The sequence below is a fragment of the Tursiops truncatus genome, chromosome 16 (genome assembly GCF_011762595.2).
Source record: "Tursiops truncatus isolate mTurTru1 chromosome 16, mTurTru1.mat.Y, whole genome shotgun sequence".
NCBI classification, from domain to species: domain Eukaryota; kingdom Metazoa; phylum Chordata; class Mammalia; order Artiodactyla; family Delphinidae; genus Tursiops; species Tursiops truncatus.
Window position 1 is genome coordinate 63,697,501 of NC_047049.1, and position 26,547 is coordinate 63,724,047.

Genomic DNA, 26,547 nt, shown 5'->3' on the forward strand with positions numbered 1-26,547 from the left:
CATCCCATCCTTCAGCTGTGGTTTGACATTTCACTTTCTTTTCTTTTCTTTTTTTTTAAATATTTATTTGGCTGCATGGGGTCTTAGTTGAGGGATCTTCGTTGTGGCATGTGGGACCTCTCATTGCGGAGTGCGGGCTCTTCCTTGCAGCGCATGGGCTCCTCTGTAGTTGTGGCGCGCGGGCTCAGTTGACCCGCGGCATGTGGGATCTTAGTTCCCCAACCAGGGATCGAACCCGCATCCCCTGCATTGGAAGGTTGATTCTTAACCACTGGACCACCAGGGAAGTCCCTGCCATTTCATTTTCTTAACATTGTCTTTCAGAGAGCAGCAATGTTAAATTTTGTTGAAGCAGTTTATTGATTTTTTTTTTCTTTTATGGATCATGCTTTGGATGTATCTGAGAAACCTTTGCCTAACCCAAGGTAACAAAACTTTTCTCCTATGTTTTCACTGAGAAATTTAATAGCTTTAGATCTTATCTTTAGCTCTATGATCCATTTCAAGTAAATGTTTGTATATGGTGTGAGGAAAGGGTCAAGGTTCCTGTTTTATGAGTGGCTGTTCAATGATTTCAGCACCCTTTGTTGAAAAGACTACCTTTTTTCCATTGAGTTACCTTGACACCTTTATTGAAAATCAATTGTCCATTTAATATTATGTCTAATACACGAGTCTGGGTTATCTCACTTTTGGTAATGTTAAAATTGATCACTGCATTCATGCTCTGTAAGCCTGATTCTCATAGTTCCCTATTAATCAGTCAGTTAATGATTTTAGCCTTCATATTGGTAATTATTGTATAGCCTATTATTTTTTAAGGGGTTGTAAATGGTGACTTTATCATTCTATAATTCTTTATTAGTTTTATCAGTTGGGATCATGCTATAAAGTACTCTTCCCTTACTATTTCATTAGTCAAAAGTATAGTTCATACCAGAAAATCAGGAAAATATTGATTATTTCCCATTGTTTATCAATTTTCAGAAAAAGAGGATGGTGTTCTAGCAACTTTGGAAGGTGACCAATGAGGTTTTTTTTTTTTTTAATTTTTATATGTGGGACATATTTCAGAATACTGTAATTTTTTATTCTTTTGATGCTCAAATTTCCCCATTTTTGGCCATTGAGAACCCCTTTAAATTGTTTACTAAGCATTTTGACAAAACCCAAGTGAGCCTTGATTTCTAGCACAAGAAGATGTTCTAGGCTCATTTTGTACATTTCCTGCACTAGATCTTCAATCAGCCTTTCCACCGAGGAGCCTAAGTCTTTTTAGTGGAAAATAGTATTTAGGGAACATAATCTGTGCACCAGGTTGCCATTGTTGCCCAATTAAAAAATTTTTTTTTGTGAACATAGCTAGGAAATAGATTGTGTTTTAGGAAGGGAAAAATATATAATCAGATCATACTGATATTTCCAACTCAAAATAAGATTATAGGGCTTAATTTAAAATTTTTGATTTTATATTTGTATATTTTTTCTTATTTATTTATTTATATCGAAGTATAGTTGACTTACAGTATTATATTAGTTTCAGGTGTACAACATAGTGATTCAAAAAATTTTTTTTAAATATTTATTTATTTGGCTGTGCCAAGTCTTTGTTGCCGCACACAGGATCTTCATTGTGGCATGAAGGGTCTTTAGTTGCAACATGCAGGATCTTTAGTTGCGGTGTGCAAACTCTTAGTTGTGGCATGTGGGATCTAGTTCCCTGACCAGGGATCAAACCCAGGCCCCCTGTACTGGGAGCATGGAGTGTTAGCCACTGGACCACCAGGGAAGTCCCTCAGATTTTTTATAGATTATACTCCATTTGTAGTTATTATGAAATATTGGCTATATTCCCTGTGCTGTACAATATATCTTGTAGCCCATTTATTTTATACCTAGTAGTTTGTAGCTCTTAATTTCCCATCCCTATCTTGCCCTTCCCCTGTTCCCACTGGTAACCACTAGTTTGTTCTCTGTATCTGTGGGTCTCTTTCTTTTTTGTTATAGTCACTAATTTGTTTTAATTTTTTGATTCCACATGTAAATGATAACATACAATATTTGTCCTTCTCTGACTTATTTCACTAAGCATAGTGCCCTCTAAGTCCATCCATGTTGTTGCAAATGGCAAAATTTCATTCTTTTTTTATGGCTGAGTAGTATTCCATTGTATTTATATACCACATCTTCTTTATCCATTCATCTGTTGATGAACACCTAGGTTGCTTCCATACCTTGCAATTGTAAATAATTCTGCTATGAACTTTGGGGTACATGTATCCTTTCGGATTAGTGTTTTCGTTTTCTTTGGATATATACCCAGGAGTGGAATTGCTGGATCATATGGTAGTTTTATTTTTAGTGTTTTGAGGAAACTCCATACTGTTTCCCACAGTGGCTGCACCAGTTTTACATTCTCATCAACAGTGTACAAAGGTTCCCTTTCTCTACATCCTCGCCAACATTTGTTATTTATGTTCTTTTTGATGGTAGCCATTCTGACAGGTGTTGGGTGATATCTCACTGTAGTCTTAATTTGCATTTCTCGGGTGATTAGTGATGTTGAGCATCTTTCATGTGCCTGTTGGCCATCTGTATCTCCTTTTTCTCTTATGCTGGAAATCTTATTTCCTAATAGTATGAATATAATTATTTATTTGCTCTAGCCTAATGTGTGTGTATACACATGTATGTATACATATATAATAAGAATATATATATCACACATATATAATAAGAATACTAAGTGTAGTTTAAAATTACTTTGACATTCTTTTTGTCCTGGAGGATATCCCTCTAGGATTAGAGTAAAAATACTGTTTGTTTGTTTGTTTTTTAACTTAAAAAATTTTTTTAAAAACTTTATTTTTTATTGAAGTATAGTTGTGTACAATATTATATAAGTTTCAGGTGGTTCATAATTTTTGTAATTCACAGTTTTTAAAGGTTATACTCCATTTATAGTTATAAAATATTGCTTTTATTCCCCGTGTTGTACAATATATCCTTAAAGCTTATTTAAAAAATACTGTGTTTTGAAGTTCCTTGAAATTATTTCTGAGTGTTTATGAAGCTAATGTGAAGCTAATGTGAAATATAGTTAAGGTTTTTTTTTTTGTTTACTTCTGATTTTTCAGAATTGATTTATGAGTTAATTGCTTTTTACTTACGTAAAACATTTATGTGGCTCCAACATCAAAACTCTAAAACTAGGTATATTCAGAGAAGTCTAGCATTCATCTCTGTCTCCTCTGCTCTGTTCTTTCCCTCGTCCTGAGGACAACAATTTTAATTTGTTTTCGGTTTATCCTTCAGGTTTTTTTTTTTTTTTCTGGTTGTTATTCTTGTTGTTTTACTCAGCCATAAAAAGAAACGAAATTGAGTTATTTGTAGTGAGGTTGATGGACCTAGAGTCTGTCATACAGAGTGAAGTAAGTCAGAAAGAGGAAAACAAATACCGTATGCTAACGCATATATATGGAATCTAAAAAAAAAAATGGTACTGACGAACCTAGTTGCAGGGCAGGAATAAATACGCAGACGTAGAGAATGGACTTGAGGACATGGTTAGGGGAGGGGGAAGATGGGGTGAAGTGAGAGTAGCATCTACATATATACACTACCAAATGTAAAATAGATAGCTAGTGGGAAGCAGCAGCGGGGAGATCAGCTCGGTGCTTTGCGATGACCTAGAGGGGTGGGATAGGGAGGGTGGGAGGGAGGGGATATGGGGATATATGTATGCATATGGCTGATTCACTTTGTTGTACAACAGAAACTAACACAGTATTGTGAAGGAATTATGCTCCAATAAAGATGTATTAAAAAAAAAAAGAAAGTATAAGCAAGAATGCAAGCCTTTTTGCAGTCACAGCTTTCTTGTGTAAAGGTAGTATAACTCCTCTGTTTCCTTCATTAATCCTTATTCATATACATTTTTTGGTTCCTCTCCTTTCTTCTTTCTCTCTCTCTCTCTTTTTTTTTTTTTTGGCACTTTTTATGTAGTGTTCCCATTACTGATATTTGTGTACCACCAGACATTTACTGAACAGTGTAGGGAGGATCAGGCTTGGGCGGGAGTGAGTTGAGGTTGTTGGCAAGTTTTACTTTCTAACCAAAGTTGTTATTTTTTTGCTCCTAGGAACATTTTCCTTTCATTGTTTGGTGCTCCAAAACTCAGTGTGCTTCATGGTAAAGTCCTATAAGTCACAGACTGTTAGCACTGTGAGCTGATGATTTAACGTCCCTTCTTTCCTTGACTCTACTTGACCTCTAGCAGTTCCCCTGGCTACGTGGGCTTAGTCACAGACAGAAATGGCATGTCATCGTGCTAATCCTGACTTCTCACTTTTGTGATTCTACAGTATCAAACTGGGTCTTTCAAATAGGGATATCCCCTTTGATTACTGGACCTATCCATGCCCTACATCTTAATTCTCTAATCAAAGGACGCTTGGACAGGAATTTCAGGGTCGTGGCACTTTTAGAGAAAATTATTTCCTGTTGAGGTGTGTATAGACTTTCACTTTCCTTTTTAAAAAAATAGTCAAGATTTCATTTTATTTCTTTATTCATAATTTGGGGTAATGCCAAGTTTCCTTGAAGGTGGAGGAAATTTTGATTTTGAGTTTTTCTGTATTCCATTAGTTTTGATGGAAGTAAGTGACATAAACATGTATTTATTCTACCATATTTTATAGTAAATCCTAGGAGATGATGGTGATTCTCTTAGAGTTCTGTATAGTATACAGAGTAAAGCATTGCTTACTTCTACCATGAGTGTGTATGTGCTTGTGTGTGTGTGTGTGGATCTGGGGGCTCTGAAGCTCAGGTGAGAGGTCTGGACTGTTGAATCAGAGGCTGTAAGTTGAACTGAAACTCTAGGATGAGATTGTTCTGAAAGAACAATATAGTGTGGAGCAGAGACTAGCATGTAAGGGATGGATCCTGGGGTTTAGACCCCTAGTTAACAGGAGTTAGTAGATAAGGAGGAGCTAGTAAAAGATACTGGGAAAGAATGGCAGAAGGGTAGAAAGCGGTATTTTGAAGCCAGAGGAGAAAGTCTTTTGTTTACTATAGAAAGAATACTTAGCATGTGGGATGAGAAATGGTTAAATAGGGTTAATAGGTATATAGCTAGAGTTCCTGGAGAAAATTTTGAAAACTAGTGGTAAAATAGTGAACTTGGACAGTTAGATTGAAGATTCTGGCAGATTTAAAACCTCTCTTCAGAGAATATGGAAGAATGGAAAACCAGGAGTCAGAGAAGCAGCTGAAGTTCTCAAAACAGTTATATACTATTGGTTTCCCCCAGTATATTAATAGATTTGTAGAAAAATGAATGTAGTGTTTTCAAAGACTTTGGTTTTATTTTCGCTATTATGATAAGCAGGCTCTTATTTATTTCTAGGTAATCAGAGAACAAAGAAGAAATGGGAATTTTTTTGCTTCAAATTGAGGTTGACAAGAATTCTACTTCTTTCACTATTTTCTGTTTTGTTCTCTGCTTTTCAAAAATACCAGACCTTAGGAGAATTCACATATATTTGAGCTGTCTTATAATATTATGGAGTGGAACTGACCCATAGGCCCACTGGACTTGCAGCAACAAAAGCTACTGTCACTTTCAAGGTATATATGAAGGGCATGTTACTTCTGCCCTGGTTGCTTAAACTTGATGCTTATAGCTGAAGGTTATTCTTGTTGTGGGTGATTCAATGAAAGCTTCTCTGAGCTTTCACACACTAGATTATCTTCTTCTTAGACTTCAATTGGACTAATTTAGTTGTTTGGCTTTTTAAATAACAGGTGGGTAACATTTATGCTGGGCTTATATGAGATAGGATCTCAGTTCTGGTATAATTTTATATGGTACAAAATGTCCTTAAATTGAAAGGCATTGCTACACAGAATAACCATGGGGCATTTTTGTCCTTTCTTCATACCTGCAATTTTGAAAATGTGTGCCATTGTGAAAGGCAGGGTGAGCTTTTAGTGTGAACTGGCATTTCATAAAATAACATAAAAGGTGTGTTATCAGAAGAGGGGTAATAAGGTCATCTTATAAAATTCTTATATACAATGTTACTTTTCAGTTAAATCAGAAATTGAATTACAACGTTTTGCTTTATTTTGGAGGGCCGTTAGACTTGACCAGCCATTCACTACAAGAAGGATATAAGACCTAAATATAAGTAGAATCTGATGTTTTCCTTTGTTTTATTTCATATTAGTTAAGTCAGTCTTTTGGATTTTTTGTTTGTTTTCTGACGTTTTTTTGCAGCTGTCATTTAGGTTGTGTGTGGGGAAACAAGTTTTATTTTGGTTACTATGAACAGAGGAAGCAAACGTTTTAATTTAATTTGAGTCTTCTCATAAAGAATCTATAAAACTCATAATTTTGGGGGGAGGAGCTCAATTTGATTATTTTTCAAAAAACATCAGTAAGATGACTATCCAAAAGTTGTTAAAAAGAACTTCAAATGCTTCCAAGAAGTTTTTGAAAGTTTGAATTTCACATGCTAAAGATATTTACTTTTTATTATGAAATGTAACTTTTTTTTATCGTGTTGAAACCCAGAATTCTTGGAAGTTAAGGAAATAAAAAGTTCAGAGTCTTGGGGATCTGGACATGTAGTGCATTTAACAATTGTAGCCCTAACTTTAGTGCATACCTTTTATGTATCACTCTGGAATTACTTTCAAAGGGCTCAAGATCCTTTATGAGGCTGTTATGCATTAGGAATTTTTTTTTAAAGAGTATTTAGGCATGTTGCATTTCTAATTAATGCACATGTAGGAAATATGCCTTAGATTTTGAAGTCAAGAGATCCAATGAAATGAGTCACCAGAGGGAAGCTCTGTTTTAAGCCCTTTAGTTATGGGAACTAAGAGTGAAAGCATTCTTGCATTCTTGAATAATAATTACAAGCTCTATAGATGAAAGAGATATGTTTAACCTAAATGTAGACAAGTAGATTCCGCTTTCCTGTTGAAAAGGGGGTAATAATATCAACTAATATTTGTTCAGCCCTTAGTAGGTGTCTGAAGCATGGGTCAAGTTATGACTTTTATATGGATTTTTAATTTTAATCTTCAAGATCCTTTTGAAGAGGGTACTCTTATTATTCTCATTTTACAGATGATAAAATTGATGTTTAGGGAGGTTTACTAGCTTGTCTAAAGTCACCAGTGAGCAAGGAACACAGCCTAGATTCTCACCCAGGTAGTCCAACTTCAAAGCCAGTGCTCTTAATTACTGAGATCCAATGGTGATGAAATGTAGGAGAATTTAGGAATCTTTATAAAGCAGACAATGGGAGTAGGGGAGCAGCAGTTTGTCTCACACTGGCTGCTGCATATTGCCCTGCTGAGGGGCTGAGAGGAGCTGAAATCTAGCCCTCCCTCTGCTGGACAAACTGGGGGCCTTCCTGCTAATACCTACTGGGCTATGTTTACCCTTTTTCTAACTGGTCTTCCAGAAGAGCCATATTTTACTAGTTCAATCAAAGGCAAATTTTTAAAAAGTTAATTAATTAGGCTATGCTGGGTCTTAGTTGCGGCACATGGGATCTTTAGTTGCGGCACATGGGATCTTTAGTTGTGGCATGTGAACTCTTATTGTGTCATGAGAACTCTTATTGTGGCATGTAGGATCTAGTTCCCTGACCAGGGGTTGCTGCATTGGGAGTGCAGAGTCTTAGCCACTGGACCACCAGGGAAGTCCCTCAAAGGCTAATCTTAATTCTATAAACCTCTGAGTACCACTGCCTATATTTCCGCTGACTCACAGTAGTCCTTTCACTCTGACCTGTCTCTTCCTGTTTACTTCCTCCTTGGTTGTCTCATTCCATCCACCTTTATGTTGACAACTCTGAAATTTGTATTTTCATCCCAGACTTCTCTCCCAAACTCTGCTCTCATATATCCAACTGCCTACTTAACATCTTCGCTTGGATGTCTAATATGCATCTCAAATTTATCATGTCCCAAACTGGGCTCTTCATATTCCTGTTCCTTCTCTGCAGCAATCTCTACCTCAGTTACTGGCCACTCCATCCTTCCAGTTGCTTCAGACAAAAAACTTAAAGATATCTTGCGTTCTTTTTATCCTGTGTTCAATATGTCAGGAATTCCTATTGGCTCACAATATATCTACAATCTGACCACTTCTGTACACTTCTGCTGCCACCACCCAGGTCATCAATATGAATTTTGTTGTGTTTTTGAGTATTTAAATTGTTTATATACTTATTTATTTTCTCATGAATGTAATGTTGAATGATCACAAAAATAATTTTAATAAAACAGTAAAGAAATATACATATACTCTTGCATGGAAACCTATAAACTTAAGGAAAAAATAATAACAGAGAGCATTTGAATGAGGGGAAAAAAGAGAGGAAAAGAGAAGTAATTTTGTTATAGAAGCTTGGAAGTCTTCTCCTAAAAGTGGAAGAACTGATGACTTTTTACCCTACCTCTGTGTCAACTGCATGTCTTAGAAGATTGAGGAAACAATGAAAGAGCAAATCTGACCGAAAAAAGAAAGAACTTGGTGATATGGAGTTCTAGAAAGTTTGGGCAGGCTGATCCTTAACATTTGTAGTGAGCAGATTGAAAGTATAAAATGGAGGCCTGCAAACCATACTTACATATGTAAAAGCTACAAGTCAAGCTAACAAGCTACTAAAGTAGGTTCTATCCTCCTATCTTTCTACCTTGAGAAATATACCTTCAAAATGACCTGGAAGGATAGATCTGTATTTAGAATTCTTGTACTCTTTGAAATTTCTTGTTAGAATGAGGTGGTGGATGGGGAGCTCACCCCTGACCTTGATGGTCAGCTTCCTTTTCTTTCCACTTGTGGCTCTGTCTTGCACTTGAGAGACCTTGGGTACATGCAAGTGGACAGCCCAGCTTGCATGTCCAAGCTCCATACATACTCATCAGCAAACAGCTGCCTCTTGGCTACCTCTCAGGTGTAAGGATGGGCATGTTGTAATTCACTCTTGGAAGGATGGATTGCAGGAAGAGGCTGGCATAGGTACTGGAAGTAGGCTTGGGCTGATTGAGCAGAGAGTTGGGGGTACTGGATATCCTGAGTGTGTCAGAAAGGGTACATATGGGTTCTGGGAGGACACATCACCTTGGTCTCATGTACTCTTCCAAAGCATGATTGAATGTGTGTCCCCCATGACCTCTCAGAGTTAACTGCATTTAAAAATGAAATGCTTGTTAACTAAATGAATTTAAAATTGCGGTAAGCTCAATTTAAAGCAAGGAATAAAGTGGAGTAAAGAAAATTCAGGCATTATGGGCAAAGACAACTTGGGGAGACGGGAAGGATCCACATGGGTACTTTGTTCTGCCTTAAGGACTATCCCTAGAGACCTCTATTACTGCTGTCAAGAGATTTGTTTTCCTCCCTTTGATTCTGAAAACTAGGATTTTAATCTAGTCTGCCTGTCTCCAAACCTGTACCTTTCCTACTTTATGAAGTCTCTGTTGGATAGAAGTTGAAAAGTGGCAGATTTCAACTCAACGTAAGGAAGAACTTTATAAAAGTAATCACTGGCATCTAATGGTATAGTGAGCATCTCATTTCTATTCATCCAAGCCCAGTACATTGTTGAAATGAAGGACGCTGTAGGAGGTGTCCTTGAATTGTTTGGGAGGTACTTTCTAACTCTTAAAATTTTGTGGATTATAAAATGCAAACGCCTTGGGGTATAATATCCACACCCTAGTAGAATTTTTGTTTTGGATTCACATTGTGTTATTGCTACAAGAGGTCTAACAATTTGTCGGACTTTGACCTTGCTTTGACTTCATTTGCAAAATTCTACAGTTTTCTGCCTATTATTACCTTGATCTCCAAATCAATTTCCTGAGTTGACTAGAAAATGTTTTGATACTATACACAAAGTGATTAATATGTATTAGTGTTTTTAATAGTATAGTCAATTTTGGAGTATATAGTTGTATTTAAATGCTTTAAATTATTAGATTTGTCATAATTGTTTCCTTTGAAACTTTCAGCATAATTATCTTTGTTTTTAATATCAAACTTTGCTGAAGACACATGAAAGAATTATAAATATTATGAGTATATTTGATTATAAGCATATTTGAAATTCACTATTTTGACTATGTACAAATTTCTATGGTAAGTCACTGGGAACAGTCTTTGGCAGATTCCTATTATTCTCAAGAATACTTCACACATCCATTTTTGCAGTAAGAGAATCATGGAGTGTAGCCATGTGGCATATATTGGGTTGGCCAAAAAGTGCCTTTGGTTTTTAAGTAAAAATAAAAACACGTTTTTCATTTTCACCAAGAACTTTATTGAACAACATATTCACCCTTTTGTTCTACTACCTTCTGCCATTTTTTAGGCAACTTCATAATTCCGTCTTCCCAAAACTTTTAATCTTTTTGAGCAAAGAACTGTTCCAGGTGCCTTTTATAATCTTCCAGGGAATTGAAATTTTTTCCATTAAGAGAATTTTGTAAAGACCGAAATAAATGGAAATCTGAAGGTGCAATGTCTGGTGAATACAGCAGATGAATCAGAACTTCCCAGCCAAGCTGTAACAGTTTTTGCCTTGTCGTCAAAGAAGCATGCAGTCTTGCGTTATCCTGATGGAAGATTATGAGCTTTCTGTTGACTGATTCTGGACGCTTTTCATCATGTGCTGTTTTCTATTGGTCTACTTGGGAGCAGTACTTGTTGGAATTAATTGTTTGGTTTTCCAGAAGGAGCTCATAATAGAAGACTACCTTCCAATCCCACCATATACACAACATCTACCTTCTTTGGATGAAGACCAGCCTTTGGTGTGGTTGGTGGTGGTTCATTTCGCTTGCTCCACGATCTCTTCCATTCCACATTATTGTACAGTATCCACTTTTTCATTACTGGTCACGATTTCTTTAAAAAACGGAACATTTTCATTACGTTTAAGTAGAGAATTGCATGAGGAAAAATGGTCAAGAAGGTTTTTTTTGCTTAACTTATGTGGAACCCAAACATCAAAGCAATGAACATAACCAAGCTGGTGCAAATGATTTTCAGCGCTTGATTTGGATATTTTGAGTATGTCGGCTGTCTCCCATGTGGTATAACATTGATTGTTCTCAGTTAATGTCTCTATTTTATCGCTGTCATCTTCAACTGGTCTGCCCGGCCATGGAGCATCGTACAGCAAGAAATCTGCAGCACGAAACCTCACAAACCACTTTTGACATGTTTGATCATTCACAGCACCTTCTCCATACACTGCGCAAATCTTTTTTTTTGCATTTCGGTTGTTTTTTTACTTTTCTTGAAATAATAAAGCATAACATGCTGAAAATGTTGCCTTTTTTCTTCCATCTTCAATATTAAAATGGCTACACAAAAATTCATCAATTTTGATGTCTTCTTTAAATGCACGCTGATACGACAGCTGTCACATACAAGCTAACAAAATTGTTTTGAATGAAGTTAAAGACAACTAAGTGCTACTAGAGCCATCTTATGGAAAAAAACTGAACAAACCTTTTGGCCAGCCCAATATTTGGAGAGCAGTAAGACTTCTAGGTTCTATAGTATTTGTCTCTATTTAAAAAAACTGTTATTACTAATCTAAGAATTAGATTACATTAAGATAAGATCCAAGAAGGAAGAGTTTTTGTTATAGGGTGGTTCTGTTTGTGCATCTCTCTCTGCACATGTATCAGATATGTGGTGTGGAAAGGCCTTGGTGAAGCACTGATCTTTTCAGTTACATGTACACAAAGACATCATTATTATCTTTGGTTATATACAGTAACACATTTATGGATCCAGGGGAAGGGTCCAGTGAGTGGGAGAGGTTGAAGAGCAAAGATATGCTGATTTTATGGAACTAGACCAGTGGGAGTGGAGAAAGGGTTGGAGGAGAATGGGGGTAGACTCTCAGGGGAAGAAGTTGGGAGGGAACATGGGCCCTACCCTGAGATTCTGATTTCCCTTAGAGGTTGGAGGAATAGGTATAGGAAAAAGAACAATCATCTTTCCTAGAATCACTGAGAGTGAGAGGAGTCTTAAAAGGACTGATTCTGGATAAAAGAGACACCATGAAAATGTGTCCTCATTCATTCATTCATTCTTTCACTCATTCATCTATCCATCCATAGTCCATTCATAGAATCAACCAGTCAACTAAAAACAAAACAATTATCTGCCCTTATATCTAAAATAATAAATAGAGAAACTAAAGTAAAAGTAATGCATTCTAATTCTTTTTTTGTTTTAGTTTCAATGAGTATTGTAGGGAATATCAAGATATTTTCTAGGGGCAGATTCTTATGTTCTCTTAGCCTGCAAGTATAGGAAACTTTGAAAGAAAATAGGTAACAGTTAAATGGAAAGATTTGTGCATTGATAGTAACACACATTCCTGTAGACTCTAAGTTTATTTTTAATAGGCTAAGTTATATATAGGATAGATGTGTTTCTTACTGTTTATCTCCGTGAGCCTTCAGTAAATACTTGCTGGGTGATTATTGACTGTGAACAAGTTAATACAAATCTGTGGGCTTAGTGATTTGGGTAATAGTCTTCACGGCGGATGTGTTACTTTGGATATGTTATGAAATTCCACATATGGTCATTTGATATATATATATGTATTCTTATGCGAAAATCTCACTGCATCGACTTTTAAGATTAATGTTCATGTCTTAAAGAATGGCTTGCAATTTTTTTCTTATTTTGTCTTGCTCAAATATCAATGCCTTCTCAGATTTGTCATTTTATAATAACAATGCCAATTTATATTAGTTTTTTTTCTGTACAGGAAAGTAAATTGCCCCAAACTTTCTTCTCCAAATCAAAACCCTCAAACAATTCCCCAGACAAATAGAGACATAGCACCTGTAGAGACGTAGCACCTGTCTTCCAAATTCCTATCTGATTCCTCATCTGAGTTGTCATTAACAATAGGCAAAATATGGGCTCTGGCTGTCTCAGTGCTATGAGTTCATGGAAGTCAAAGCACTTGCTTGCTGTAAGATATGTCTCACCAACTCAGCCATTCTTTTTCACTTAAGACTCCTGATCAAATGCAAAGTCACCTTGGCTGGTTATTATTTCAGTCATGAACATACTAGCGTAGATTAATTTGTCAGAGGACCTAAGCCCAGAAGCATGACCTCAGAGAACAGTTGGGGAATATCTTGTTTCTCTGTAGGTGGACTTGGCACCCTGGTCCTCTGAGGGCTACAACTGATAGCAGGAGGAGGTGCTTGAATACTAATCTCATGTACACTATGATTTTCATTAGTGCTTTCCTTTAGAAGGTATTTTTCTTTATTAATAAGTGTCTTTTTGTTTTTGTGCCCAGGCAGTCATGTCAGCTGAAACACCAATCACACTGAATGTCAATCCTCAGGATCTGCAGGTCCAGACATTCACCGTAGAGAAGCTGCTGGAGCCTCTCATAATCCAGGTATTAATACCATGGAAATTACAACATGTAGTAACTGAAAAAGAACTAAAAAACATAGGAAAAATAGATAATGAACTAAGGAAAGATTTGATTTTTGTAGAATGAATATGTTATCTAAAATTGTCCTTCAAAATGTTTTTAAAGTGTACAAAAGTATGTACTTAGTAATAGTAATGATAAAATTCTGAAAGTTCCTCCCCAGATTCTCTTTTAAAAGCAACAGAAGTAATAATATGCGTATGAAATTTTCAAAGTAACTTTATGTAAATTATCTTGTTTGATAGTCATGAAAACTGAGTGAGGCAGGCAGCATGATTAAAACCATCCTTGTTACATAGATGAGGAAACAGCCTAGAGAATTTCAGTAACTTGCCCCAAAGTACATGGTGGCTCATTTGTCAAATAGGAAATTATTTTTGAAATACCAAAATGTATGAGAAAAGCAGAGATTTAAGGCATTCTGTGATAAAGTCTTTCATAAAGTAAATAATTCCTTGATAATATGCATAATGATTCTCTGACTTATTTATTACGTAAGCCCAGAGTTTATTCATTGGCTTTTCTTAAAGCAGAGCTTTAAGAAACTTATACTATAATATAGATTTAAATTTCTTGTTTTTAACCCAAAATTTGCGAGCAAACCTCCCTTTAGGCCACCTTATGTCATACATCCTAAGACAAATTGTCCCTTTTTCTAAGGCCTTGAAGTACTCAAGGGTTTCTTAAGTGAGAATCAATAGTGACCTTACCTCTGATAATTTAAAAATCTGCTTGTATTCTTTGTGAGGTGGATGGTGGGGAGGGGAGTAGCTCTGAGAATAGGCTTTGTACACTTTTTTACTTAGCACAGTCGATATCTCCTACTGGAAAGACAATTCAAAACAAGTGCCTCACTGATGATAGCTTAGTCATGAACTTTGGCATCTAAAAGGCACTAATATCTGGTATGAAATTGATATTAGATGACTCTGAGACTCCACTGAAGTCCCTATCTTAGCCACCCACAGAATGGTCTCATGTTAAAAAGAAACAAACAAACATGTTCATTGTTTTTCTAATAGAGTTCACTAAAAAAATAGGAAAAGCAAAACAAAACAAAACAAAAACCCAATGAAAAACCAGAAAATAAAAAAATACAATTTTAACAGTAAGAGGTAAACATTAATATTGTGATGCATGTACTTCCAGTACAGTAAAATAATGGGTGATTTTTGTTATCTTCTTAGTACTTTATAATATTAAAGAATGTAGATATATCTTAAATATATAAAGCATATATATATGTACAAGGTGGAGATGGTACTGTATATATAGCTTTTATCTCATTATAGCTTTTATCTCATTCTTCTATTTAAAATGATATTTTAATAATTTCCTCATTCTTTGTAAGAATGAGATTTAACAAAACTGCTGTTTAATTATCCTTTATATGGCTGCACCATAGTTTTTTAAAGTAGCCTCTCGTTTTTGGACATTTAGGTTGTTTCAGTTTTTTACCATTATAAATAATGCTCTTCTGAACATCTTCGTACATAAATTTTTGTCATCCGTTCAAATTGTTTCCTTAGGATTAGTTACTAAATGTAAAAGTAAGTGGCCAAGATAAGAGAATTCTTATGCTTTTTCATATATATTACCAAGTGTTTTGGAGAAGGTTTTTTTTTGTTTGTTTGTTTTAATTAAATTTTTTTTCTTATTACTCATTACTCATCCATTTTATACACATCAGTGTATAAAATGTCATGTCAATCCCAATCTCCCAATTCATCACACCACACCCCTTGCTGCTATCCTGCCTTGGTGTCCATGTGTTTTTTCTCTACTTCTGTGTCTCAATTTCTGCTCTGAAAACCGGTTCATCTGTACCATTTTCTAGGTTTCACATATATGCGTTAATATACGGTATTTGTTTTTGTCTTTCTGACTGTATGACAGTCTCTAGATGCATCCACATCTCTACAAATGACCCAATTTCGTTCCTTTTTATGGCTGAGTAATATTCCATTGTATCTATGTACCACATCTTCTTTATGCATTCGTCTGTCGATGGGCATTTAGGTTGCTTCCATGTCCTGGCTATTGTAAATAGTGCTGCAATGAACATTGCAGTACATGACTCTTTTTGAATTATGGTTTTCTCAGGGTATATGCCCAGTAGTGGGATTGCTGGATTATATGGTAATTCTATTTTTAGTTCTTTAAGGAACCTCCATACTGTTCTCCATAGTGGCTGTATCAATTTACGTTCTCACCAACAGTGCAAGAGGGTTCCCTTTTCTCCACACCCTCTCCAGCATTTGTTGTTTGTAGATTTTCTGATGATGCCCATTCTGACTGGTGTGAGATGATAGCTCATTGTAGTTTTGATTTGCATTTCTCTAATGATTAATGATGTTGAGCATTCTTTCATGTGTTTGTTGGCAGTCTGTATGGCTTCTTTGGAGAAATGTGTATTTAGGTCTTCTGCCCATTTTTGGATTGGGTTGTTTGTTTTTTTAATATTGAGCTGCATGAGCTGTTTATATATTTTGGAGATTAACCCTTTGTCTGATGATTCATTTGCAAATATTTTCTCCCATTCTGAGGGTTTTCTTTTCGTCTTGTTTATGGTTTCCTTTGCTGTGCAAAAGCTTTGAAGTTTCATTAGGTCCCCTTTGTTTATTTTTATTTTTATTTCTATTATTCTAGGAGGTGGATCAAAAAAGATCTTGCTGTGATTTATGTCAGAGTGTTCTGCCTACGTTTTCCTCTAAGAGTTTTATAGTGTCCAGTCTTACATTTAGGTCTCTAATCCATTTTGTTTATTTTTGTGTATGGTGTTAGGGAGTGTTCTAATTTCATTCTTTTACATGTACCTGTCCAGTTTCCCCAGCACCACTTATTGAAGAGACTGTCTTTTCTCCATTGTATATCCTTGCCTCCTTTGTCATACATTAGTTGACCATATGTGTGTGGGTTTATCTCTGGGCTTTCTATCCTGTTCCATTGATCTATATTTCTGTTTTTGTGCTAGTACCATATTTTCTTGATTACTGTTGCTTTGTAGTGGAGTCTGAAGACAGGGAGTCTGATTCCTCCAGTGATGTTTTTTTCTCTCCAGACTGCTTTGGCTATTCGGGGTCTTTTGTGTCTCCATACAAAGTTTAAGATTTTTTTGTTCTAGTTTCATAAAAAGTGCCATTGGTAATTTGATAGGGATTGCATTGAATCTGTAGATTGCTTTGGGTAGTGTAGTCATTTTCACAATATTGATTCTTCCAATCCAAGAAAATGGTGTATCTCTCCATCTGTTGGTATCATCTTTAATTTCTTTCATCAGTGTCTTATAGTTTTCTGCATGCAGGTCTTTTGTCTCCCTAGGTAGGTTTATTCCTAGGTATTTTATTCTTTTTGTTGCAATGGTAAGTGGCAGTGTTTCCTTAATTTCTCTTTCAGATTTTTCATCATCAGTGTATAGGAATGCAAGAGATTTCTGTGCATTAGTTTTGTATACTGCAACTTTACTAAATTCATTGATTAGCTCTAGTAGTTTTCTGGTGGCATCTTTAGGATTCTCTATGTATAGTATCATGTCATCTGTAAACAGTGACAGTTTTACTTCTTCTTTTCCAATTTATAGTCCTTTTATTTCTTTTTCTTCTCTGATTGCCGTGCCTAGGGCTTCCAAAACTATGTTGAATAATAGTGGTGAGAGTGGAATCCTTGCCTTGTTCCTGATCTTAGAGGAAATGCTTTCAGTTTTTCACCATTGAGAATGATGTTTGCTGTGGGTTTGTCATATATGGCCTTTATTATGTTGAAGTAGGTTCCCTCTATGCCCACTTTCTGGAGAGTTTTTATCATAAATGGGTGTTGAATTTTGTCAAAAGCTTTTTCTGCATCTATTGAGATGATCATATGGTTTTTCTTCTTCAATTTGTTAATATGGTGTATCACATTGATTGATTTGCATATATTGAAGAATCCTTGCATCTCTGGGATAAATCCCACTTGATCATGGTGTATGATCCTTTTAATGTGTTGTTGGATTCTGTTTGCTAGTATTTTGTTGAGGATTTTTGCACCTGTATTCATCAGTGATATTGGTCTGTAATTTTCTTTTATTGTACTATCTTTGTCTGGTTTTGGTATCAGGGTGATGGTGGCCTCATAGAATGAGTTTGGGGTTTTCCTTCCTCTGCAATTTTTTGGAAGAGTTTGGAGAAGGTATTAAGCGAGTTCTCACAATTTATTTCAGATTTTGTTCCAGTGCAATTACTGGGGGTGGGGTGGGGAAATGACCTTCATTTTGGAGATGGCTGGTAAAGGCCAAGTACATTAATGCCACTGCATAACCCTTATTTGTACTATAACTATGGAACATTAGAGCTGGACTTAAGACTTGTTAATCACAAAGGCTGCTGACATATTTCTTAGGAACAGAGCAAGTATCATTATGGAGAAACTACTTTTTATATTCTAAATGAAATCAATAGGTATTTTGCTTTATTCAAGTACCTTGATACAGCAGTCAATAGAGAGTGTTCTCGGTAAATTCACATAAAAGAGTATGCTGTTCACAATATAGGTGTATTTTTCTGGCATGTTTAAAAACTATTTAATCTATAAACATTTATTGAATCCACCTAGAAAATTAGAAGGGTGAAAATTACCTGAAGGGTGAAGATAACCTTGATTAGAAGAAATTTAACTCTTTTGAAAAGTGTGATTATGCTAATTTTAGAGGGCTTTTAATGTGATGCCTGGATTCAGACTTTTCATGATCTGCAAGTAAATGAGTCAGGGGAAGAGAAATTAGTACTTATTGTATGCCAGATAGTTCTCAGTTACATGAAAGTGTAAGTGCTAATTTTATCTTCAAGGAAGTTTGGTATACTACTTCACCAATATCTCAGAAGAAAAGTTTCTAGATCTTAGTAATACTCAAGTAAAATGAAATTAAAAATGTAAATAATTTATAGAATATTTACTATTTTCAGGAACTATCTCATAAAGGAGACTTTTTGTACATCAAAATTATTTGCATACACTCTTGATTTTCATTATAATGGGTTTCTCCTTATAAAAAAACAGCACATTTCAAAGTTATTAAATTAAAATAACTAACCTTTTTGGATTTGATGCATAACCTTCTTGTATCTGTCACTTTGATCATGTATTACCTATTAATACAAGTAAAAAATTCCATTAAATTATATTAAAGGTTTTTTTCCTAGAATAGCATCATACTAAATATCTCATCATATTCCTTTTTTTCAGAGAGTGTTTAATTTGAAATAGTTACATGGTTTATTTTAAGCATGTCATATAGTCTTTGATTATAGTGGAAAACATTCCAAAAGAATTCAATGATCTTTAAGTTCATAATGCCACCAGATAATATTATCAGTTTAGTAACCCCATTAAAAATTTTTCACCTTTCATCATTATTTATCTTCATGTTATATTCCTTTGCTTTCAAGGTTTCACAGAAATTACTTACCATCTCTGTATATAACTCAAAGTCAAAACTATGTTTTAATTTTTGGAGTAATTAGTCATAGATACTGTTATGCCACTCTGACTTCTAAATTCATTTATTCATAAATCTTTATTCTGCTCTTTTTATAGTTACCAGAGTCTTCCCCACCAAACTTGATTTATCTTTAATCTATTTTTTTTTCTCTTGGGGACAGGTAAATCACTAGGTCATTTTTCAGGGATGTTCAGCCTGGGATATATTTCAATCATTCACTTTCATTTTCTGTGTGTGATAACTTACACAGTTTCATCCCTCTGTAATAAATTCCTCCAATGGATCAGAAATAATTTTTTTCTCAGCAATTACATTTTTATGATTGCAACTGTAGGCATCTGTACTTTATCACTTTTAAGATCCAAGTTTGGCAATGCACTGCAGAAAGTCTATTTATGCAGAATTGCAATGAAAAGAATTTACATCTCTATGTTGTATACTCTCTGAAGGAGATATAAACTGCTTAAATCATGCTACAGTCATTACATAATGGAACTGTCTATAATCTTATTTGCCTCAAAATATAATTTGCTATGTGTCAGATTCATGTCGAATGTGAGCTAGAAGAATTAATTTAAAATACTTTAAGATAAGAACAATAACAAGCTCCTTATAATGTTATCTCCTATGAGATAGAAGATCTTTTTTGGGGCGAAGATTCAAATATATTTTCTGATGTAAATATATCCCATGTTTTCAAGTGGTGAATATAGAGTTAGATCAATAGTAATAAACATTATTCCTCTGGCTCCCACCTCTAACTCTTATAGGACCTCTTAGCCTTTTCAAGGTTTCCACTTCGATAGTGTTTCACATCTATTTCTTGGAGTCCCTTAGGAATGGTTTTTATGTACTCTATAATACTCATTGGGTCAAGTTGAAGAGTATCTGCTCAACTTTTTATCAGTCAGCATAAGCTAGGCTATGCTGTGATAAGACAACTCCCAAATCTCTGAGGCTTAACAAAAGTTCGTTTCCTGCTCAAGCTACATTTTTTTCCCTCATTTCTTAAGGGATGCCTCCCCTTTATTTTATTTTTTAGCATCTTTATTGGAGTATAATTTCTTTACAATGGTGTGTTAGTTTCTGCTGTATAACAAATTAAATCAGCTATATGTATACATATATCCCCAAATCCCCTCCCTCTTGCATCTCCCTCCCACCTTCCCTATCCCACCCCTCTGCGTGGTCACAAAGCACCGAGCTGATCTTCCTGTGCGATGTGGCTGCTTCTGACTAGCTATCTATTTTACATTTGGTAGTGTATATATGTCAATGCTACTTTCTCAGTTCGTCCCAGCTTACCCTTCCCCGTCCCTGTATCCTCAAGTCCATTCTCTACGTCTGCATCTTTATTCCTGTCCTGCCCCTAGGTTTGTCAAAACCATTATTTTTGTTGTTTTTTAGATTCCATATATATGTGTTAGGATACAGTATTTGTTTTTTTCTTTCTGACTTACTTCACTCTGTATGACAGACTCTAGGTCCATCCACCTCACTACAAATAATTCAGTTTCATTTCTTTTTATGGCTAATATTCCATTGTATATATGTGCCACATCTTCTTTATCCATTCATCTGTCGATGGACACTTAGGTTGCTTCCTGGCTATTGTAAATAGTGCTGCAATGAACATTGTGGTACTTGTCTGTTTTTGAATTATGGTTTTCTCAGGGTATATGCCCAATAGTGGGATTGTCAAGCTACATTTTTTTTTTTTTTTTTTTTTTGCGGTACGCGGGCCTCTCACTGCTGTGGCCTCTCCCGTTGTGGAGCACAGGCTCCGGACGCGCAGGCTCAGCGGCCATGGCTCATGGGCCCAGCCGCTCTGTGGCACATGGGATCTTCCCGGACCAGGGCACGAACTCGTGTCCCCTGCATCGGCAGGCGGACTCTCAACCACTGCGCCACCAGGGAAGCCCCAAGCTACATTTTTAATGTGAGTTGGCTGGGGGTCTCTGCTTTAATACAGGCACTCAGGGACCCAGGCTAATGTAGATTCCATCTCAATATTTATTTCCACTATGGTTACAACAGGGAAAGAGAACATTATGAATCTTGCAAGGGCTCCTAAAATGTCCACCTGGATATGACATATGTCAGTTCCACTCACATTGCTTTTGTCAGAGAAAGTTATGTGGTCAGTGGGGATGCTAGGTGTGTGATCTTGCCCTGTATCCAGGAGAATGGGAATATTTGTGAACAGCCCTAAAAACTATTATCTTTCCATTGTCTCCTTTTTAAGGGTTCCTTGTTTGTTAACTTTGCATCTAATGACTAGTCACCTTTCCACCCTGATCACAGCTGACTTTATCAGGATGGGCAACTGTCTTATTGACAATTATAGGTTGACAAGAAGCCTGTGAGGCAATCTGTCATGAGAGCTCTGCCTCTGGGGGATGATGGTGAATTGATCCAATTGCCATCCTCTCTTTGGGGAATTGACTTCGGGGAGAGTTATGCAGTTACCTACCGTTAAACAATTATATCATGTGCAAAGCTGAAAGACACACAGAAAGAAATAGAGACATGGAGGAAAGTTCTATTGGAGCAGTTTTCAAGTTTAGATCCACAAACTCCTGCTGTTGAGGGGCAGTAAGATTACCTAGTTACCATGGTTTTAATTGGATCTTTCCAATTTCTAAACCACAAACTAGTCTCAGAATAATACTCTAGCCTCTGTGGGGCCTCACAGTTTCCAGTTCCCTTGAGCATGGGCCGTGGTAGGCCCGATGCCTGTCTTCCTTATGTCATCAGATTCCCTGGCCTCCAGTCTCCTCAGTGGCTGAAAGTTCAAAAGAAGTTCTGTTAGTAGCAGCAAGCCAGGGTTCTTATAATTGCCCTCACTTACTTATGCTAGAATGGAGATTTTCCTTCAAAGCTTCTCTGCTGCTCTTCTCTTCATCTCCAATTTTTGGAGTCTCTGAGATTTGACTCACCAGTGCCCCCAAAGCAGTCTATCCACCATGTTTTTCCATTTTGGCTGGTTGCATCTTATTGATGTGTGGGAGGTAACTGCCAATGATACCCATTTTAAGACTAGAAATGTACATGCCAAGGTCCCAATGCCTCTAAAGCTTCGAATCCTCAAGGTAGCAGAACTGGGCTCCTTCATAAGAGGGGAGAATACCTCTCTTCAAGGTAGCAGAACTGGGCTCCTTCATAAGAGGGGAGAATACCTCTCTTCCTAACTGTGCTTCACTCTGTCATCTGGGTCCCAATGAATCATGTACCTAGAATCACATAAAGTTGCTTATGAGAACAACCCCTTTCGGCTTTTCCCCTAATCTCCTTCCTCTCCTTGTCCAAGTGTCTGGATGGAAACTGTTAATCCTTAGTCCTCTCAGCGCCATGTCCTTCTTTTCTCCCTGACTCCTATGCAGAACCTCTCTGCCATACTGCACTCTCAGCATAATTTCTTTCTCCTCTCTTTTAGCCAAGGGAAAAAAAAAATAGATGCCTTGATGCCCAAAGGGTTCATTTCTACAGAGAGATCTGATTGACTTCCGGGTAGCAGGGAGAGGACCTGCTTTGGCTTCTTAACCTCCTAGAATATAATTTCCTTTGTTTCTTTCAGAAAATAATTCAGGTTTCATTTGTTTGTGGTTGATTTCTGTCATTTTTATAGGTCATTTTGAATGAGCATGATGCCATTTACTTATATTTCTTTGGTTTTATCTCCAAGCTTCTTTTTTTCATCCTTGCTGTTTTTTCTATCAATAGAATTTATGTCAGAATTAATCTTGAAGCTTCCAAGAAAATCTCAAAGACAAGTCTGCACACATATAGTGTTCTTGTAGATTATAATCAAATATTGGAGTTTTGACTATAATCTTAAAAAGTAATCTTGAAAGTTAGTAAAGTAAATGTCTTTTAACTACTTATATGTCCAAGGCTTAATAAGTATAAAGATGTTATTTTTACAGTAGGATGAAGAAATAAACTTAATTCTGCGTCTCTAATGCTTTAAAGTTTAAGGTGATTCAGTATAGTTGATTCTAATAAAGTGAATTATTCAATTTCTGCATTCCTTTACTGCTAGAAAACTGCTCCCATGGGAAAGTTGTTAAGCTATAGTATTCCTTGAGAAACAAATAGTTGAGAAAAAGGAAGCCACTTCTTAAATTAAAATAAAGATAAGAAAATCTGGTAGCTATTTGATTAAAATAGCACAAGTCCATTGGGAGTGTGTATGGTGAACATACAAGGGATGCCCCCACCACCAGAACGTGATAGCTTTGAACTTAGCTATGGGCAGATGTCAGTCGCGGAACATGCTTCACCTCTTCTTAGCTTGCTTCCTAGGCCTTTTATTCTATCAGACTCTTTTTTTTTTTTTTACTTACTCCAATGTTGTTGCCCTGTTGTTCTGGGTTCTCTGATCACCTCTGATCCACTTCACTTCTGTGAATACTTTTTTTTGAACCTTTTCCTCCACAGATTCAGATTGATCCCACAGATATCCACTTCTAGGTTAGCTGTGGAATTAGATCTTTCATTTATTAACTGATTCTGCAGGCAGAATCAGGCTTGATTTGTGACCCAAGGTATGATCTACCCTGGAGAATGTTTCATGAGCACTTGAGAAGAAAGTGTATTCTGTTGTTTTTGGATGGAATATCCTATTAATATCAATTAAGTCCATCTTGTTTAATGTATCATTTAAAGCTGTGTTTCCTTAGTTATTTTCATTTTGGATGATCTGTCCATTGGTGAAAGTGGGGTGTTAAAGTCCCCTACTATGATTTTGTTACTGTCTATTTCCCCTTTTATGGCTGTTAGCATTTGCCTTATGTATTGAGGTGCTCCTATGTTGGGTTCATAGATATTTACAATTGTTATATCTTCTTCTTGGATTGACCCCTTGATCATTATGTAGTGCCATTTTTTGTCTCTTGTAATAGTCTTTATTTTAAAGTCTATTTTTTCTGATACGAGAATTGCTACTCCAGCTTTCTTTTGATTTCCATTTGCATGGAATATCTTTTTCCATCCCCTCACTTTCAGTCTGTATGTGTCCCTAGGTCTGAAGTGGGTCTCTTGTAGACAGCGTATATATGGGTCTTGTTTTTGTATCCTTTCAGCCAGTCTACGTCTTTTGGTGGGAGCATTTAATCCATTTACATTTAAGGTAATTATCGATATGTATTTTCCAATACCATTTTCTTAATTGTTTTGGGTTTGTTATTGTAGGTCTTTTCCTTCTGTTGTGTTTCTTGCCTAGAGAAGTTCCTTTAGCATTTGTTGTAAAGCTGGTTCAGTGGTGCTGAACTCTCTCAGCTTTTGTTTGTCTATAAGGGTTTTAATTTCTTCATCAAATCTGAATGAGATCCTTGCTGGGTAGAGTAATCTTGGTTGTAGGTTTTTCTCTTTCATTACTTTAAATATGTCCTGCCACTCCCTTCTGGCTTGCAGAGTTTCTGCTGAAAAATCAGCTGTTAACCTTATGGAGATTCCCTTGTGTGTTTTTTGTTGTTTTTCCTTTGCTGCTTTTAATATATTTTTTTAAATTTAATTTTTGATAGTTTGATTATTATGTGTCTTAGCGTGTTTCTCCTTGGATTTATCCTGTATGGGACTCTCTGTGCTTCCTGGACTTGATTGACTATATCCTTTCCCATATTAGGGAAGTTTTCAACTATAATCTCTTCAAATATTTTCTTAGTCCCCCTTTTTTTTTTTCTATTCTTCTTCTGGGACCCCTGTAATTCGAATGTTGGTGCGTTTAATGTTGTTCCGGAGGCCTCTGAGACTGTCCTCAATTCTTTTCATTCTTTTCTCTTTATTCTTCTCTGCAGTAGTTATTTCCACTATTTTATCTTCCAGGTCACTTATCCATTCTTCTGCCACAGTTATTCTGCTATTGATTGTTTCTAGAGAATTTTTAGTTTTATTTATTGTGTTGTTCATCATTGTTTGCTGTTTAGTTCTTTTTGGTCCTTGTTAAACGTTTCTTGTATTTTCTCCATTTGATAACCTAGATTTTGTATCCTGTTTACTATTGTTACTCTGAATTTTTATTTAGGTAGACTGCCTATTTCCTCTTCAATTTTTTGGTCTGGTGGGTTTTTACCTTGCTCCTTCTTCTACTGTGTAATTCTATGTCTTCTCATTTTGTTTAACTTACTGTGTTTGGGGTCTCTTTTTCGCAGGCTGCATGTTTGTAGTTCCCGTTGTTTTTGGTGTCTGCCTGCAGTGGGTAAGGTTTGTTCAGTGGCTTGTGTATGCTTCCTGGTGGAGGGGACTCGTGCTTGTGTTCTGGTGGATGAAGCTGGATCTTGTCTTTCTTTTGGGCAGTGCTGCATCTGGTGTTGTGTTTTGGGGTGTCTGTGACCTTAGTATGATTTTAGGCAGCCTCTCTGCTAATGCGTGGGGTTCTGTTCCTCTTTTGCTAGTTGTTTTGCATAGGATTTCCAGCACTGTAGCTTGCTGGTCGTTGAGTGGTGCTGGGTCTTAGCGTTGAGATGGAGATCTCTGGGAGAGCTTTTGCTGTTTGATATTACATGGGGCCAGGAGGTTTCTGCTGGACCAATGTCCTGAACTTGGCTTTCCCACCTCAGAGGCTCAGGCCTGACAGCAGGCCGGAGCACCAAGACCCTGTCAACCACATGGCTCAGAAGAAAAGGGAGAAAAGAAAGAAAGAAAGAAAAAAATAATAATATAAAATAAAGTTATTAAAATAAAAAAATATTAAAATTAAGAAATTAAAGAGTAATAAAAGAAAGAAAGAAGAGAGCAACCAAACCTATGAACAAATCCACCAATGATAACAAGCGCTAAAAACTATACTGAAAACAAAAAAAAACAAAAAACGGACAGAACCCAGGACAAATGGTAAAAGCAAAGCTATACAGACAAAATCACAGAAAGAAGCATACCCATAGATACTCACAAAAAGAGAAAAAGGAAAAGGGCAACTAAATCAATAAACAAATCTACCAATGATAATAAGCTCTAAATACTAAACGTAGATAAAGATAAAACCAAAAACAAAGTAGATGCAGAAAGCAAACCCCAAGTCTACAGTTGCTCCCAAGGTCCACCGCCTCAATTTTGGGATGATTCCTTGTCTATTCAGGTATTCCAGACATGCAAGCTACATCAAGTTGATTGTGGAGATTTAATCTGCTGCTTCTGAGGCTGGTGGGAGAAATTTCCCTTTCTCTTCTTTGTTCGCACAGCTCCTGGGGTTCAGCTTTGGATTTGGCCCAGCCTCTGCATGTAGGGTGCCTGAGGGCATCTGTTCCCTGCCTTTTGGGAAGTCTGAGGTCTTCTGCCAGCGTTCAGTAGGTGTTCTGTAGGAGTTGTTCCACATGTGGATGTATTTTTGGGGAGGAAGGTGATCTCCGCGTCTTATTCTTTCACCATCTTGAAGGTCCCCCAGCAACAAAGCTTTTAAAGAGACAATATAAAGAACCTGGAGAGGAGGATAAGAGAGAGGGAGTAGCCCAGATGACCTCTGGGTTTCTGCCTTAGGCTAGAGGTGTCAGTGCCTGAGGTAAGAAACAGATGAAAGAAAGGCAGGTTGGTGGAAGAAGGTTTCCACTTTGGGTA

At 36.4% G+C, this 26,547-nt stretch overlaps 1 protein-coding gene across 1 annotated transcript in view; it reads left to right on the forward strand.

Annotated features, from left to right (window-relative positions):
- Positions 1 to 26,547, forward strand: part of CTNNA3 (catenin alpha 3) — a 486,398-nt gene that overhangs the window by 72,110 nt on the left and 387,741 nt on the right. Inside the window, exon 3 of the mRNA XM_073793552.1 lies at positions 13,374 to 13,478. Within this exon, the coding sequence (XP_073649653.1) occupies positions 13,380 to 13,478 (99 nt within the window). The 5' untranslated portion in view covers positions 13,374 to 13,379. The remainder of the gene's footprint in view (positions 1 to 13,373; positions 13,479 to 26,547) is intronic.